We start from the raw sequence: 17,762 nt of genomic DNA on the forward strand, positions 1-17,762 counted from the left end.
TATGGCTCCCCTTGCTCCCAAAAAGGATTTATGGCAACTTCCAAAGTATATGAAATGTAGTATCAAATAAGTTTGAAAAATGAGTCAAAGGGAAACACAGTAAGATGAAATTGGCAAGGCTAATAAAATAAATGCCATTAAAATTTATCAGAGTTAGTTAGCAATGAATTATACGATTCACAGTGTCCATTAGGTAAGAAAATAAACCAGATGCATAGAAGACCAATTCCATATATGTAGCCAAAAGAGACATTTCTCCCATAGGTCTGAAAGGAATGGATACTCTAATGAACAATAGCTTTAAAGTAAGCAAAGCAAGTTTCCAAGGGCTATTTATTATGATGTCCTTCAAATGTGAGTGAATGGCACTGTGCCAATGCATACTTCAGGAAAAGCTATTTTTCAGGGGGTCAGTGAGACACAGTCAACCAGGTAAGTCACCTTATCAGATGAATCCAGGGATAAAATTTAGAGTAACCAAGGAGAATGGGTATACTGCATATTATCCAAATAGCCCTCAAAATATTTTGTTTTCTCTTCACCAAGTTTCTGAAAGGTATAAGTAGCAGTGACTTTGGAATTGTTATTCTTCTTGACAAGGACTTGGAATGTAGCTTTCTTTGCTGCTGGTTACACGTAGGTCCCTCTGCTTTAACCATCGACTGAACTTGGCATTGGCTAGATAGTTTCAAATAGAAGAAGCTAAAAAGAATTTAAGAGAACCCATTCACTTCACATCAAATAAACCCCCTGTATTTGGAGGTTAGCTGCAGGAAACACAAGATTTTTCTCAGAAAAATTTTAGGGCTGCTCTCACACAAAGACCAGTGAGCAATCATCACACTGTGACATAGCTGTAGAATAATATCTTTAAGCCACCCGCAGCTTTGAGTGGTGTTAACGTTTCTGGTATGTGCTGGCATGCAAGTGTGAGAGTTGCTATTAGAAGAGATAACTTTAGATTCAGAGATCTAATCTGTACCCTTTGTGGCAATCATCATATAGTGGGATTGTTACTTACTAAGTCCCAATTGTTATATTAAGACTATATCCTTGCAGACAAAGTTTAAAAGTGTTAAAGTCAAATTTTATTCAGGCATTTATGTGAAGGCTGAAAAAAAAAGGGGGGGGGGGAGGACAGGTGTTGACACTAGGAAAACATTGCAACAATAAAATGAAAGGTAATAAGAACCCAACCTAGACTGGGGTAAGAGAATGGAATGGGTAAAACAGATTCAAAGTATATTATAGAAGTGGAATTTATAAGAAAAAGAAAGTTTTCATATGGGGTAAGCCAAAATGTCTCTGAGGTGTTAAGCACAACTGTCTGGGAGAAAAATCATGCCTCAATTTATAAGAGATTTTCTTATCCTACTCCAAGCTCAGTTGAATATTAAATCATATGGTTCTCACCCAAAAAAGACGAGCTATACTTTAACCCATTGTCAAAGACCATGACAATCCTAACCTCATAGCTACACTTTATTTGCAAAATCTTGGCTTAGAGAAATAATATTTATAGAAGTTTGCTTGCTTGAACCCTAGGAAAGTCTGCAGAAGAATCTGGATTGGGAGGAAAGAGGATGAGATTTAAATTGTAACTATGAAGTCTGAACTTCCATGGGGCCAGCCAAAGCCAGTAGGAGTATATGGGGGACATCTAGGAGGTTGCTTGGAACACAGGCATGGAATTCAAAACAAGAGGATAGAATGAGCAATATAGATGTGGAGGTCACCTATATGACTGTCAAAATGAAGGAAACACATGACTTCCCTGGGAAGAGAATGAAAAAAAAGCAAAGTGCTCTAAGACCAGTGCCTTGAGAAACAAGTTAAAAAACATCAACACCTTTTTTTTAAGTAGAAGAAAAGTCAACAATGGATAAACACATACTGAAGAAGATGCATGTGTAATAGAGAGAAATCAATGCCGTAAGACCATAATAAAGGTGAAGACAAATGAAATCAAGAACACAGAAGGGTTAATGTTGTCAAAAACAGGGCCATGGCTTGACAAAATACAGGAGGCTAGGAAGAGAGGGAGAATGAAGAAACTGACAGACATTTGACGTAAAGAGAAAACATCGGTGGGAGATGAGATCAATTATGGTAGCCGTCTTCTCATAAAGGAGGAAGTATCCATTTCTGAGCATAAATGGCAGGACTCATATTTGGAACTTGAGAAGATCAAAACGTTTAAAACAGCCAAAGGAGCATAAATATAAGTGAGGGTCCAGCTACACTTATAAAAAAGCAATTTGTAGAGGATGCAGAAACTTCCTTTCTGGTTGGCTGTGAGAATTACATGTAACTAATCAACCCACGTAAAGCACTTAGCACAGCACCTAGGACGTCGTGTGTTTTTTGTGTACATAAAATCATCTTTGTATTCACAGTACCTCCCATATACACTCAGTGCATGAGATGAATAAAATGCATTTTGACCTATCTCATGTTTGCACTTACATTTTATCAAGGCGATTCGGTGTTCAGTTATATTTTTGTCACGCAACATTAAAATTGCCCGTTAGGTAAGAAAAGGATGGAAATCTCTCAAATTCTCTTTAAGTAGCTGGTAGCTATCAGGTAGGTCATAGTATTCCCAACTAAACCATTTTAAGAGATTATCGACAATTTTCAGACAAGATAATTTAATGACTGTGGGGTATAAAAGACAGCGGCAGGGACATTCTGCAAACCTAAAAACAAATGTCTCCCTTTTTTGTCTAAGGTGAATGGCAACTGCATCTTTATGAGAATTCTAGCTCTGCTTTGTTCCTCTCACCTACTAGACAGTACTTATTAGGTTGGTGCAAAAGTAATTGCGGTTTTTGCAATTTGTTTTTGTTTTGTTTGTTTTAACCTTTTAAACTGCAATTACTTTTGTACCAACCTAATATTAAGACACACAATCATTTAACTTTCCCGCACTTCCTGATAACACCCAATGCAAACTAAACTGTCACTTCCATAAGCCCTTCTCACACTGCACGAGCTGCAATCCTAAAATAATCCCCTCCAAACTTCTTAGATGCTCCATGGGTCATCTGATGTAACTTGTCCCTTATTTCTGCAAGCTAACTTTGTTTGTCTATAGTTGGTTTCTGGCCTTCTTTGGCTTGTAGGCTTTAACCTTCTAGCACAAGTACATTAAAAATCACAACAGTTGTTTTTTTTTGTTGTTGTTTTTTTAACAATTCTTTTATTTGCTTTGCTAGAACAACTGCTCAATTATGAATGAAATTACCATTTCCCGAATCTGGAGTCCTGTGATTTCCCAGATTTGAGTCTCTTGGGCAGACTGCTAACCTCACACCAGACACATAAAGTAATTAAATTTATGCCTTATAGGTGTCTACAACCCATTACTTTGAATCCAACATAGTTTGGCTGCCAAATGAAACATGTCCATTGCATGTAAATTAAACGATGCCACTGGTTCAAATTTTTTTCAAGTTTTCTTTCCATTTTTAAGGAAATTTAATGTGAAGTGATTATAGTTTTGATATGCAGTACCCGGGTCAGGTCAATCAATATTTTGCCAAAACTAAATCATAGTGAGTGGACCCAAGTGCACAGTTCCAACAAGTGGAAAAAAAAAAAAAAAAGAAACCTGGTCTGATAAGAAATAATATTCTGTTAGTGATATATTCCACATTAGAAAAATGAATGAAAATTAGGATTTTTATTGATTTCATTCAAAAGAAGGAAGCATAAGCAATATCTTTGGTGACAATGGACTTTGAAAAAATATTATGATTTTTGGTAAGAATAAATATTTTGTGATCTGCAGTTGAGGAAACAAATTATCTCCAACAACAGAATATTTTATTATACACATATATGTATATATGTATATGCACACATATGCACATATACAATTATATTATATATAACTTGTAGAAGTTAGACAATATCATTATGCAATTGAAGTATATTATGTATGACCAATTTCAAATTGTTACATCAATTCCATAAATCACAAGAGACTAGAAGTCTCACATTAAATAAGCTGGGAAGATTTTACATTGTTCCAAATGTTGCATTCAAGAAACAGAACATATTATTTAAAATATAATATCAATATGAAAAAATACTAAAAGCAACAGTCAATTGGTTGTGGCGATGCATCTTCTAGTAGGCGGACAATGAATTCTCATAAAATTGAGAGTAGCTTTAGACTACACAATCACTCAAAGATTCTATTTCACTTTTACAAAGAGATTAGCTTCTTTTAATTCTGCCTTAAATGCCCTAGTGTTGAGATATAATGAACGAAAGAGGGGAAAACTTTGGAGGTCATCATTGCTACCACTACCACCAAAATCATCATCACAATCATCATTATCATCGTCATGTTAATGCATTCATGTTTTCATGCTACATAAATATTCCCTAAAATTAAGTATATCCAAAGACTGTGCTATTGACATTTTAGTAAATGATACATTTCTTTTTTTTTTTTTTTTTTTATTAAATTTATTGAGGTGACAGTTGTTAGTAAAATTACATAGATTTCAGGTGTACAATTCTGTATTACATCATCTATAAATCCCGTTGTGTGTTCATCACCCAGAGTCAGTTCTCCTTCCATCACCATATATTCGATCCCCCTTACCCACATCTCCCACCCCCCACCCCCCACCCCCCACCCCCCTTACCCTCTGGCAACCACCAAACCATTGAAATGATACATTTCAAAGCAACATATCAAAAAGTTTAAGTAAAAGAAATTAAAGGCACAAAAGATAATCATTTAATGTATTCTCTTCTAGCTTCTTTTCATGTTCACATTTTAGGACTCAAAATCATGATTGTTCAATTTTGTCAGCTTTTTCACTTTACATCATAAATACCATTTTTATATTGTTAAAAAAGTTTTATAATTTACTTATTATGTTAATCTAGCTATTAATATTACAATTGTTCATCTAATAGAGAAGATATGTAATGAACTATCTTAGTATTTCTGGTATTTGAAGATATTGGGTTTGGAAACTATTTTCAAACACTACTTTGGTTCACTCAATTCATCATGGCAAATGTACAGTTAGTGATACTACAAAAGTCCTAACGCAGTTCTCTGAATGTGGGGAAATGAAGAAGGAAGGAAGCCCCAATTATTCAATATTTATTCAATATTTATTATGAGTCAGGCATTTACTAGGTACTTTATATGTCATCTCAATTAATCCTCATACTAGTACACATATGGAGGTGCTAATGCATCGTTATCTATCCTTAAGGAAAGAAATAGCAAGCTTCAGAAAATTTAAAAAGCTATCATTGTTAAATAATTATTAAATAGTTGGACTGGGAATCACACATACCCTCTTGACTCTAAAAGCCATTTCCGATTATTATACCATACTTATTCCTACTCAGAATTACATGTGTGTGAATGAATAAAAAACAGTGCCTGCCTGAGATTTTTTTTTTAGATCAGATCAACGTAACCACAGTCATCTTTCATTTTATCTTTCCACTGAGACTTTGTAGAACACGAACTTCCCCGAGCCCATTAGCATTTTTCATGTATTTCTTTTTTTCTCCACAGGAATTAGAGCTTTTGTTCTTCCAAATTGAATTTGTGAAGGGTTTACAAACTTAAGCACTATATTCAAAAGGACAATTATAAAAAACACCAGCAAATCGCTGAACCTTTGAGAGCCCTACACAGAACATGCTACCAAGAACATTTGTCCTGTCCTGAATCTGGCTTCCACTGTCCTGATAACCAAGGCCAACAGGGAAATCGATTAACTTATACATTTTACATTGTCAGTTCAAAAGAAATATATCTGTTCATCTGGAGAGAGAGACTTGCCTAGGCTCTGAACTCAAGGATCAATTTATCACTTGCTTCTTTATATAAGGAACATCGGATAAACTAATGGACAATTACTTTCACTGTGGTGTCCTCAAGAAAACTAGTAACGTTGTTTAAGTGTGTGTGTCATATATCACCTGTCTATGAAAGAAGAGTTTAAAATATTAAATTTTAACTCTGAGAAAGCATTTCTTTAGGGACATGCAATCATACAGTTCGGGTCATTTGTGTTCTGATAAACTAATTTGACATCGAGTCTAGAGGAATGTTAGCAGGTCTGTCAGGCAGGATCTCTCCAGTATCAGACATCTGAAACATGCCTTTGGCAAGTGCTGAACCTTAGTCTATTCAGGGTTGGATTCTCTGACGGGCACCTCAAGGTCACACTTTGTGCTGTTGATTTAAAAGGGAACCATGTGCTGTCGATACCAGACGTGCTGATTCCTGCACATAAAATTGGCTTCCTTTAAAATCTACTGTTGTCTTGAAAATGCTCTCTTCCTTTGTTGCCATGATGCAAGTGCTGCCATTTAGATGACTGAAGTACTAAGTGACAAGCCCATTGCTGCCACTCACTGAGGGAGTCTACTAGTAGGTTGGTGCAAAAGTAATTGCGGTTTTTGCTATTATTTTTAACCTTTTAAATTGTAATCATTTTTGCGGTTTAATACAAGGAGACAGAATTTGGGATGCCACCTTTCCATGTGATGAGTGTACAGCATCACCAAGTGGAATTTTGCCCTGAATTGGCCATAGAAGGGTAGCTGTATCTCCAGTCATCCCAGGCCTGCCCTATGCAGTGCTTGGTCTTTAGACAAAAGCAGGCACTCTCCCCTTCACCTTCTGAGTTGGAAAGCAGAAAACAGTACTCAGAGAAGCAGCTACCCAGGGGAAACAAAATAAGCAGTACTGGTAGGTCAAGAATAAGTTCAGTGGACACAAATCAACCCCAATAACAATAACAATATGAGGTAGTGTGACAAAGATGTAAAATAGATTTTCACTACAAATTTGTTGGGAAGTATCTCTTACCATTTCCGTACATTTCTAAAGGTATAGATTTCTATATAGATAATGTATTATAGAAACATACATTTGAAACCTATTATAACTTTACTATCCAATGTCATCCCAATAAATTCATTAAATAAAAAAAACAAAACAAAACAAAAAAAATAGAATTCTAAAGGCTACCAAGAGGATACTAAGCAGAATATATATTTGATTTTCCTGGTTGATAATCCTCTGTTAGTGGGATGTACAAATAAATTCCAGAAAACCAATATATGATGAGTATGTAAAAAATAGGCATATCCTTAAAGTGTTTTAATACTTCAGTACTATAATCACTTATGCTATACAAACTAAAACACCAAGAAGAGTCTCAATCTTCATCTCAATCTCTCCCACCTCTGCTTTTCTGACATTTCATCTGCCTTTCACACACACACACAAAAAAAAATCCTGACTTTAAAGGAAAAGCACTTGCTTCATGCATATCATAAAGAAGCAATAAAGAAGCATAAAGCACTTACTTCATGCTTATCAGTAACAGTATTTAATTTGGAATACTAATGAAAATAAATTGATTAGAAGAGGAGTGGGAGAGATTGAGATACCACACGCCAAATTTAGCTTGCTGCCTATTTTTATAAATAAAACTTTATTAGAACATAGCCATGCTCAACCATTTACACATGGTCTGTGGCTGTTTTCACCCTATAAGGCAGAGCAGAGTAGTCATGACATAGGCTTTGGCTGGCAAAGGCTAAAATATTTTCTGTCTGGACCTTTACAGAAAACAAAACAAAACAAAACAAAACTTGCTGGATTAGAAGATAGCCATAAGCATATTATATCTTCTTATCCCAACTCTCCCCTACACTATCCCCCCACCCACAAAATAAACTGGGCTAAATAACAGTGATATTTATATATATATCAGAACAGTCTATTTGCTTAAGCCCCCTTTGGTTATCAGTTACTTGAGAAGAGCAATAAACATTGTGGTCTCCCAGGAAATTTTCAAGACTTCATTTTTGTAATGTAGAGAACAATATAAATGTGGCAGCAAGAACACAATAACAGCATGCATATGCTTATTTGACAAATACTTGTACAGATATGTACAAAGTCCTGTTCTATGTCCTATGACAGTTCTGTACAGCCTTTTCCTCTGTTAGAGTCTAGGTTCTTTGAAGGCAAGGAATGCATCTCTTATTTTATACCATCAAGCCTTGGTTCCTTGTAGCATTACAGCAGCTCAGTGAATATGAGTGGATATTAGTGGATTGAATGGATAATGAGTAGAACAAAGTCTCCCTTATTACAACTTATTGAAAGAAAAAATGAATTAATTAGTACACTTAAACAAATGTAGTTTTGTAATCAAAGTAGATGCACAGTATTTGAGCAAAGAAATAAACTGATTTTCATGCATGGCTTGTGGGAACACTTATAACTCTGTGCCAGGTCTTTTACAGTAAATACAATTTAATGGCTAATTGTTACTAATTGGAGGTACTAATGGACATAATTTTTAATTAAGAAATGGAAATCATTTGCAATTAACTTATGGTATCCATGAAAACAGATGCTGTTTAGAGCTTGAAAAATAGTTTTTGTTCTTTGAAGTAGCTTAAACACCCCTCCATCCAAATTACAGGATAGTTTATAAAGTAAACTAGTTTATAAAGATGGCTTCAACCAAATATTTGGTAGAGCATCACCAATTCCAAATTATTAATGAAGCTTTCTAATGCAAACTGATGTTACGGACTAGCAAAAATAGTATGGAAAAACTGCATACGATTTTAACAGTGAATTTTGCCTTGATTCGGACTTCATTTTTAGAAAAATTTCCTGGCTGGAAACCTGACACTTACGGATTTCATATTCAACCACACTGAGTGAAATTATATTGTGATCTATGTATACTTTTTTGTGAAGCCTTGTCCTGAAGTTGTACTGATGACATTGACTATTTTCAACCTATTTTAGCTGGTGTGCAGAAAGGATATGGCAGAGAATGAATATATGTTCCAGAAGTTCTATGGGTTCCTGTCATGCATTTTTTGGGTGCCTATTTCATTTTATATTTTTTCCGAACACAGATTCAAATTCCGAACTCTTAAGGCTTTCAAAAAAGGAGAATTAAGTTTGGGTTTAATTTCATTCTCTGTTGCAAGTCTTTTGCTTGATTTCCTGATGATGTCCTTCAAGGAAATTAAGCTCAAAGCAATTGAGATAAAAATGTGACAATGGATTAGTTTTCATATGTACTGCTTCATAAAATTCAACTACCAACAGAAAAAAAAAATGATGTTTTTAAGCAAGTATTTTCAAATTTACTTAAAATAAGATCTTGCGAATAGTTATAATTGTTATGGAAAAGATACACTAAGAAGAGACTAGACTTTTGATTTTGCATGAAAACGCAGAGGCAATTCCAACCTCCTCTTCTCTGCTCTTAAAATGAGCTGGATAAGATGTAGCCGAGACTTAGACAAGGAGAGATGACTCCAGTGACATATATGGAAGACTCTTCATTTCCCAAACATCAGTCACTTTCTTTTGGACATCGCCACTGTTGCTTTAGCTCCATTCTTTCTGAATTCGATGAACTTATTGTATGTTATTCAAATTTACATTAAAGTAACTATGCAGCTGCTGAACTAAAAATGAAAAGTTTGGGTCCCTGTACTCCTTAATTAATTTTAAGTAACATAGTGATATACAAACCACACACTGGAAAACACCACTGATCTGATACACTTTTCTGCCTTTAGTTAAATCAATATTCCAAGTGTTCTGGAAAGAACTTTATTCTTGAAATTTTAAGAGGAAAACTCTTCATTGTCTTTGTAACACGTTTCAGAAATATATTCCATTAGTGATCCCCTATATTTGGAACATTCTCTCTGATGATGAGCTCACAACATATTAATGTTAAAAACCAAATAAAACAAAACCAAATCCATACATACAAAAACACCTCATTTAAATAGCAGCTTCTTAAGCTCATTTTGCTTGATTTCCTTGACCTCTGTCACCTTCACCTTAAGTCCACTTGGATCGTCTGCTCCCATGACATTGACATTGCTATGAAGTCGTAGTTCATTATCTAAAATCTGCAAACCCAGTATTCTACTTCAGACCACATTGTACATCTCACTGAGACCCCTAGTTTCTATCTTCCCTGTTTCTCCCTCTTTTCTATCTCCTACTGCCCTCTTTTTTCTCTTTCTATTCATCCTGGAAACTATACTTCATCACTCAGTTATTCTCTTGCCAATATTGTCATCATACATTGTCCTTTATCTCACTCTACTCAGTAAAACCTTAGGCTTGGACTAAACCTCCTGTCTGCCTTTTTGGCTACTGATCACTAGTGTGATTGGTATCATAAAAGTCCATAGTCTATAGCTTCAAATGGACCCCGGTACTGCCCTTCAAGCTTCTTATGTATTACTAGTCGGCTTTTTTACCCCCCAGTTTTCCACAGCTCTGTTCTCTTTAAGTCCCTTACCAGGCCGTCTCCCATTCACTCTCAGCCAATGTCACTTAATATTTCGCATAAAAATAAACAGTATTAATCGTGTACAAAATCCTTTGACTTCCTATTCCTACATTTACAAACTTACATGCATATATGTCATCCCTCTGTCTGTCTTCCCATATTCCTAGAAGTGTCTGGCTTCCTCAATGACCTTGTTCTATCAGTCATCCCCTTTATGAATTATATCTTTAAACTTTAGAACTCTTCTCTGGCTTCTTCCTATCATGACCAAGTATTTTCCATCTTAAAAAAACAAAAAAAACAAACAGTAAATCATTTAGTTCCATTCTCCATTTGTTTTCTATTATTATCTTTTCTACTCCTCTTGAAAGCCAGATTTGTTAAGTTTCTGGCATTTGTTACATCCACTTCCTCACAAGACATTCACTGTCTTTGCCCCTTTCCTGAAAACAGCCCCAACAAATTGACTAGTGACTTCTGTGTATCTAAATACAATGGCTTCTTTTCAGGACTCTTCTTACTGAACAGGCCTCTTTTGAAATACTCTCTTGCTTTTGCTTCTTTTGAAACACCATGTTTTTGGTTTTCCTTCTGTGTCTATCATAGTCTTTTCCAATCTTTATTTTAGGCTTATTTTTGCCCATTTTCATTTTCAAGGGCAAACTTCCCTTCACTCTAAGCACATTCTCTAAGTTGCATGACTAAATTCCACAATGATAACTCCAAAATCCACCTTTAGCTAAGAGCTGTCTTCTGAGCTCCACACATATACATCCAAATATTCATTGAATATCTCTATTAGGATGCCTCATAGATACCTCAAACTCAACATGTATAGCATTGAACTTGGCCTCTTTCCTGCCAAACTTAATCCTCTTTCCTCTGGTTTAAATCCAAGCAAATGATTTCTCAGGCCATTAAGTTGCTAGGAACTTAAGAGCTAGCTACCTTTAATTCTCTCTTCTCTCCTGACATCCAATCAGTTACTAAGTCCTGTGTATTCTACTTCTTTAATATGCCACACTTTTGTCAACTCTCCAATCTCATTTCCACAACTTGAGCACACGCCAATTTGATTTCATGCTTGGGTTCTTGAGTTCTGGTCCCCCTTTTCCAGTTTTGTCTCTCTCCGTTGCATTCTCTACCCTATATCCACAGTGATTATGTCACTTTGCAAATTAAAAACCTTTCAGTGTACATATATTGCCATCTGGATAAAGTTCAAGTCATCATATCTGGTGATATTGCTCTAGCTTATTCTTCCAGGCTCACTTTTTCTACTTCCCATCTCTCTTTTTGCATCTTTGCTGTGTTGAACCATCTGTAGCTCCCTGAATTTTCCATACCCTGTTACCCAAGAGCCTTTGTATATGCTGTCTTCTTGATCTGAAACTTTCCCCCTCCAACTTAATTTTTATTTGGTTAATTCCCAGGTATTCTTAAGTTTCCATTTAGATGTTTCTTCCGTTTTTGTTCTTTTTTTAATTTTAATTTTTAATTTTTTTTCCTCTTCTACTACTGTATACTAGTTGTTGTTTTTCTTTGTGCCATCGTGGTATCTTTTAACAATAATGAATAATATAGTTGTTTACCAACAACACTTGAGCACTATTTTATGCTAGTATCTGTTTTAAACAGGCTATATATCTTAACCTACTTTATTCTCACAACAACTTATTAGGTTATTGTTATTAATTCCTCAGATAAGTAATCTAAGCTACAGAGAAGTTAAATAATTTTCCTGAGGTTCCATAACTAGGAAGTTACACAAGTAGATTTGGAACTCAGGCATCTTATTGGAGAGTTCACAAATTTAAACATTGTATATTTGTCCATATGGAAGCACTTATGACACTGTGTTGTAATCATCTTTTGCACCTAACTTCCTAATTGTATCCTAGCTTCTTAGAGGAAATTTGTATCCCTAGCATCCAACCCAGTGATTGCCACATAGTATGCTCCCAATAAATATTATTTGAATAAACAAAAGAACAAGGTGACATGTGGCTCAAAGAGAAAAGAGTCCTACAATTGTATTTACCCTGACCCAACCTCAGTGTCCACTATTGTAACATTTTGTCCCAAGAATTTGCTGTCATCTAATCATCTCACACTGTTTCTTGCCTCCAAGAGTCTATATATCCTGTTCCATTTGCCTCAGGTAGCTTTCCCACTCTTGTCCAACTGGTAAACTCCTATTCCTCCACCCAAATCCAGCTCAGACTTAATTTTATTTCTGAGGGTTTCTGATCTTTTCAGATTACAGATTTTAGTTCCTCTATACTTTATATGTTTAAACATCACAAACAACAAAAACCGCAACATGAAATTAGACTATGATTTTTTTAAACCAATTGTCTATTTTGTGTTCATCTGCATATCTTTAGTACTTGAGTGTAGTGCCTAACGCTCAGAAGGTGTTCCATAAATGTCTGACATTGTGATTGAATGAAATTAGGTTGGGTTATGTCTCTGTAGATTACCAGGCAGATATCTTGAACTCTGACACATTATGACACGTTAGTGGATTCCTGCACTGACAAAGAATTGGTTATTATTTGACTTGTCCAATATTGACATATTGGTAGATATGGGAAAAAAAAAAAAAAATAGAACACCTTTGCCTGCTTCACTTTCCTGATTTGGTCAAGGTTGGGGCAAAAGATACGCCATTTTTCAAAAGTCTCTCAATTTGTGCCTACTAGACAATTAACAAACAGTTTAGGAAGGCAAGTCCATTTTCATTTAGATGTAGACCAAAGAAGCCACAGAAGTCTGTGTAAATTTATCAGATGTCAAACCACCAATTCGATCCTATGCGAGGAAAACAACTGTAAAATCTCTCAAAATGTTCATTTTCCTGTCACTTCTACATTAGTCTCTTCCTTTGTATTCCACTGCTAGGATCTTGGAGATATATATAATATATATTATTCTTAATGACATCATATCTGGGCTTTCTAACTGTTCTTTACTTTTCTTGTTGCTCAAGCACACACCAAACTGCCATATTACGTTTTTTAAAGTACTACTCTAATCGAGTCATTTCTCTGCTCAAGAACTTTCAGTGGTACCTGTCTATGGAATTAGGTGGGAATTCCAAGCCTAACTTTGCAGCCTCATGTTCTACTTCAGTTGATATGTGTAGAGTCTGACCAATGGCTGAAATCTAGTAAGTGCTTTGGCTGTTTTCATTGCTTTTTTTTCAATGTGTTCTTGAAAGTGAAATCAGGAAACCTAGTTGAAGGAAAGTTCCAGTTTGTATCTTTCCTTATTAGTAATATTAGTGAATTATCAAGAGTAGATGCCCCTTCTTAAACAAAGACACCGCATTATAAACCAAGTAAAGGCTATGTACATTAAACAAAGTATCTTCCTGGGGCTGGGGTTTCCCACATCCTATGAAACAGGCAGGTTAAGATAAGACAGGTGATGTACTTGGGGGTAAGATAAGTGTTGTTTTACTTAATGATAATTTTATGGAGCTCCCCGAGAGGACCAAAGTAACTTCACAGGTGAAAGCTAACTCACTGTTTCACAATTGAACTTATAAGATGCATATTCATCCATGAGCATAATTAATCACGTCCACAAGACATGAGAAAAGGATTACCCTTCAGACGCTGGCCATGTAAACCAGGTGGCCAAGAAAGAACATGATATTCTCTGCTTGAAAAACCACCATTTAGTTGCCAGACTCTACTGCCTCATGGACTCTTTCAATTCTATTTCTGGCTTCCGTCTCTTGCTCGGTTTCTCCAATGCCCTCTTGGTTTGGATTTTATATCCTCATCATCTAACACATCAAAGGGTCAAAGTGTTCAAAGCTCTTCAGGCTTCCAGAATTTTATTTAGTTAAAAAGAAAACACAACAAAAATGAAAAATTATGCCCCTATCCTTTTTTTGCAAGAAAGCAAAATGCAAAGATAAGACAAAATGAAGCACCAGAAGATCTGTGCAATTCAAAATGAAAACCCACCTTTCCACATACATATGCCCTTTTATGAACTACACCATTACATTTTATGAAATCACTTAAATACTGCTAATTAAAATCCTCAAGACACTAATATATTCTCAAATCCATCTCTGCCACTTTGTTGTACAGATGGAACATTGGCAGCTTCTCTTCCAATATCCAAAATACCATTTTTAGAACAAATTTGAAGTTTTGATTCATTCAACACACAATTATATTGAGCACCTACTATGGGTCAGACACTATGCTGGGTGCTAAGCAAGCAAAATGGGATGATTTTCTGATTTCAGAAGAATCCTGGTCTCTAAAGCAGTGCTTCTCAAACTATGTTTTTTATTAATCTGTGCCCTCTTTTGATAAACATAAATATCGTCCAACTTCCCAGAAATGCTGATGAACCCTTCTAACCCTGAGAATTACTGATACACAGAACAGAGACTCTATTTTCCATGTATCCTTCAAGACCAAATGTCTTGGAACTCCTACTTTTTATTTCAAAAGCAACGTATTTATTTTCCATACACAAAACTGGATTGGAATATTAAGTATACTTTTTTGAACCATGCTACCCCAATGGCACCCTCTACCTCCCGCTCCGTAACTGAAATTCAAATTATTTGCACCCAGTCCTGTTGAGAATCACTGCTTTAAAGAGTTTTGGAGAAAACCAGGCAACCTCCATCTCTCCCCTCCAATCAAGTCTTAAAGGAATTAGAATTTTCCTACCTGACACAACAGCTGGTGGAGTATCATAATCCTGTCTTGGGACTGAATCTTTGAATGAAAAGAGCATGAGAAAGAATGCAATGAAGTACAAAAGAAAATAAAATAGACTCTTAGCTCTAAAACTTGGAAGTGCCCACTGTATGTCATATGGTTGCCTAACCCCCTGCCTCCAAGCTTTTAAGGCACTATAACCCCTAGATTACACTTGATGCAATGGTCCCCATTACCACCACACTTTCCATGTTGTTGGGACCCATGTGACATGCTAGTCTGTCCCAGAGCATTGTCGTCTTCCTCGGTCTGTTATAATTTTGATCCCTTCCTTGGGAAATCAACATGAAATTTGTCCCTGCTCTGGTTGACACAAAAGTTCTACAAGGCAGCCCATCTGAAAGGAGCCCAGAGCACAATACGAAACAAAGTCCTGGAGATAAAAATAAAGAATGGGAAATTTCAAAGAGATAAATGAAAAATTTGCACATTCCCATACTCTATGGGGGCTGAGGCATTCTGACCACTCAGCTCTGGCTCTGATCCCAGTGGCTGTCAATTAAGGCCAAGGAGCTTTATGTGCTGGAATTGTGAGCCAGAGATAAATAGAGCAGGATCCATTTAACAGATGGGTGCTGTCTTTTTCCAAACTGTCATAACTATGGAGGTGGCAAATAGTAGGGAAATGTTCATTAAACTACATGGTATCCATATCAAAATTTGGGGTTATATGAGACCAAATATATCTGCTTCTTTTGAAAATGAAAAAGTGGCTTCGGCTGAATAGAATTCCTTTAGCCAGAGATCTAAAAAAGGAAAGTGGGACATGGCCTATGGCCCAAGATGCCCCTTTTAAATAAAAATGGAAAGTTCTAATCTAGCCCTAACTTCCCTTGGAGAGATAAACTGTCTAAAAGGACCAGATATTGCTCACATTCAAATAAACTGCCCAAACATGGTTAAATAGATACTCTATGTGACCCTTATTCCATTGATGTGGTCAGATTTCTTTTTAAAAACGAAAACCCTACACTTCATTTTTCCACCTACTCGAAAATTTAATTTGGACAATCATAAATTTCTCCATTTAATCTCCTTGCCACAGAAAGACAACGTTAATCACTCTCTCATGAGAAGACAGATTAAAATGTCAACATTACAAGGCATTTTGACCAGCAAAAGCAAACACTGATCAAAGATTCAAAAGCAAATAAACCTTAGGTAGGCATGAGTTATTTTGTTTCTCGCAACTGGTATGTGAGCTAGTGAGTTGATTATAATTCCCAAAGCTAGAATAAACAGAATCATTTTTAAAGGATCTCCAAATATTTTATTAATAATGGTAGTAATTCCTAATACCTTTTTAAAAACCGCAATCACACATTATTACTACAAACAAAAAATTAATGTTAAGACCATGCCGCAAGTCATTTGTCCAAAAATATATTTAAAACATTTAAAAATAAATAACAAAAGTAAATCATACTTATTGTTGAATACTTTGAGAATGTAGAAAATTATAGTGATTAAAATAGAAATTATCCCTGATCCTATGACTCAGCAATAACCACACTTGTTTTGTATTTCTTACAGCCTTATTTCACAAATATCTTTTCATATTTGACACTATACTCCACACGTGCAAATTTACATCATGCTCTTTTGATTAAGATTATAAATAATCCTTTTCTTACTTATTTTAAACTCATAACTTCATGCCGTGCTACATTCTGATTTATGGATGGCTTATGATTTATTTAATCATTCTTCTTTATTAGACATTATAAATAATACTGGGCTGAGCACTTTTAGGTATAAAGTCTTTTCTGTTATTTTAGAATATTTCCATACAATAGCTTCTAAAACTAAAACTGCTTGCTTTGTCAGTCAGTAGAGCTGTTTTGAAGTGTCTTGTCTGTCCACCTTGCTATCCAAGTGACACTTTTACAAATTTAGATTCTTATCATCATATATCAATGATTTAAAATGTTTATTTACTTATACCTTCATCAGTAATGTGTATTATATTTATAACTTTGTTTAATAGTTATGTGTATATGTCTGTGTGTGTGTTTGATTAAATTACTACTTATTATTTTTTTCTGCATTCTATTTCCTCCTTTATCAACTATTCACATTCTTTGGTATTTTAACTATTGGGGCTTTTGTATTTTGTTGCTAGTTTATTTGAACTCAGAATCCATTTATCTATTTTTAAACAGGAAAAACTTAGTATTTTCAAATAAACTTTTATAATACTAGATTTTCACTTAATGCCTACTTGTTTATTATTTATAAGACTACCTTAGAAGTTCATTTATTTTACAATAAGACTAAACAAATTTTTTAAAAAATTAAAGCATCCCATTTTATTTATGTTTTCTGTCTTGTATTTAACCACTTTTTAATTAATTGATACTTTTTCCTGAAAAACCATTTAAAGAGATATACTCATTATCATTTATGAATTAATGATACTATTTCCTAATCATGAGGCTATTTAACATGGTGGGTTGATTTTATCACTCTCAGTCCTAATACTTATATTCATACCTAATGATTGAAAAGACGTTCTTTAAGCAAAATTAATAATTTAGGATTTTTACCTGTTAACGTCAGAATTTTAAACTAATAAAATAGAAATGGTGCGCCTGAAAAATGTTAGAGAACTATGATGAACAAATGGAGTACAATTATAAGTTTATTTTTGTGAGTG

General features: G+C 35.0%; 1 protein-coding gene across 15 annotated transcripts in view; it reads right to left on the minus strand.

Annotated features, from left to right (window-relative positions):
• Positions 1–17,762, minus strand: part of RBMS3 (RNA binding motif single stranded interacting protein 3) — a 1,228,141-nt gene that overhangs the window by 40,072 nt on the left and 1,170,307 nt on the right. For 11 of the 15 annotated variants that reach the window (XM_088798298.1, XM_088798292.1, XM_088798294.1 and 8 more), the window contains one exon: positions 15,056–15,103. The exons of the other annotated variants lie outside the window; for them this stretch is intronic. In XM_088798298.1, coding sequence (XP_088654424.1) covers positions 15,056–15,103 — 48 coding nt within the window. The remainder of the gene's footprint in view (positions 1–15,055; positions 15,104–17,762) is intronic. 15 annotated transcript variants of the gene reach the window in all.

Source organism: Rhinolophus sinicus, chromosome 5 (genome assembly GCF_057876585.1).
Source record: "Rhinolophus sinicus isolate RSI-liver-muscle chromosome 5, RSI-T2T, whole genome shotgun sequence".
NCBI lineage: Eukaryota > Metazoa > Chordata > Mammalia > Chiroptera > Rhinolophidae > Rhinolophus > Rhinolophus sinicus.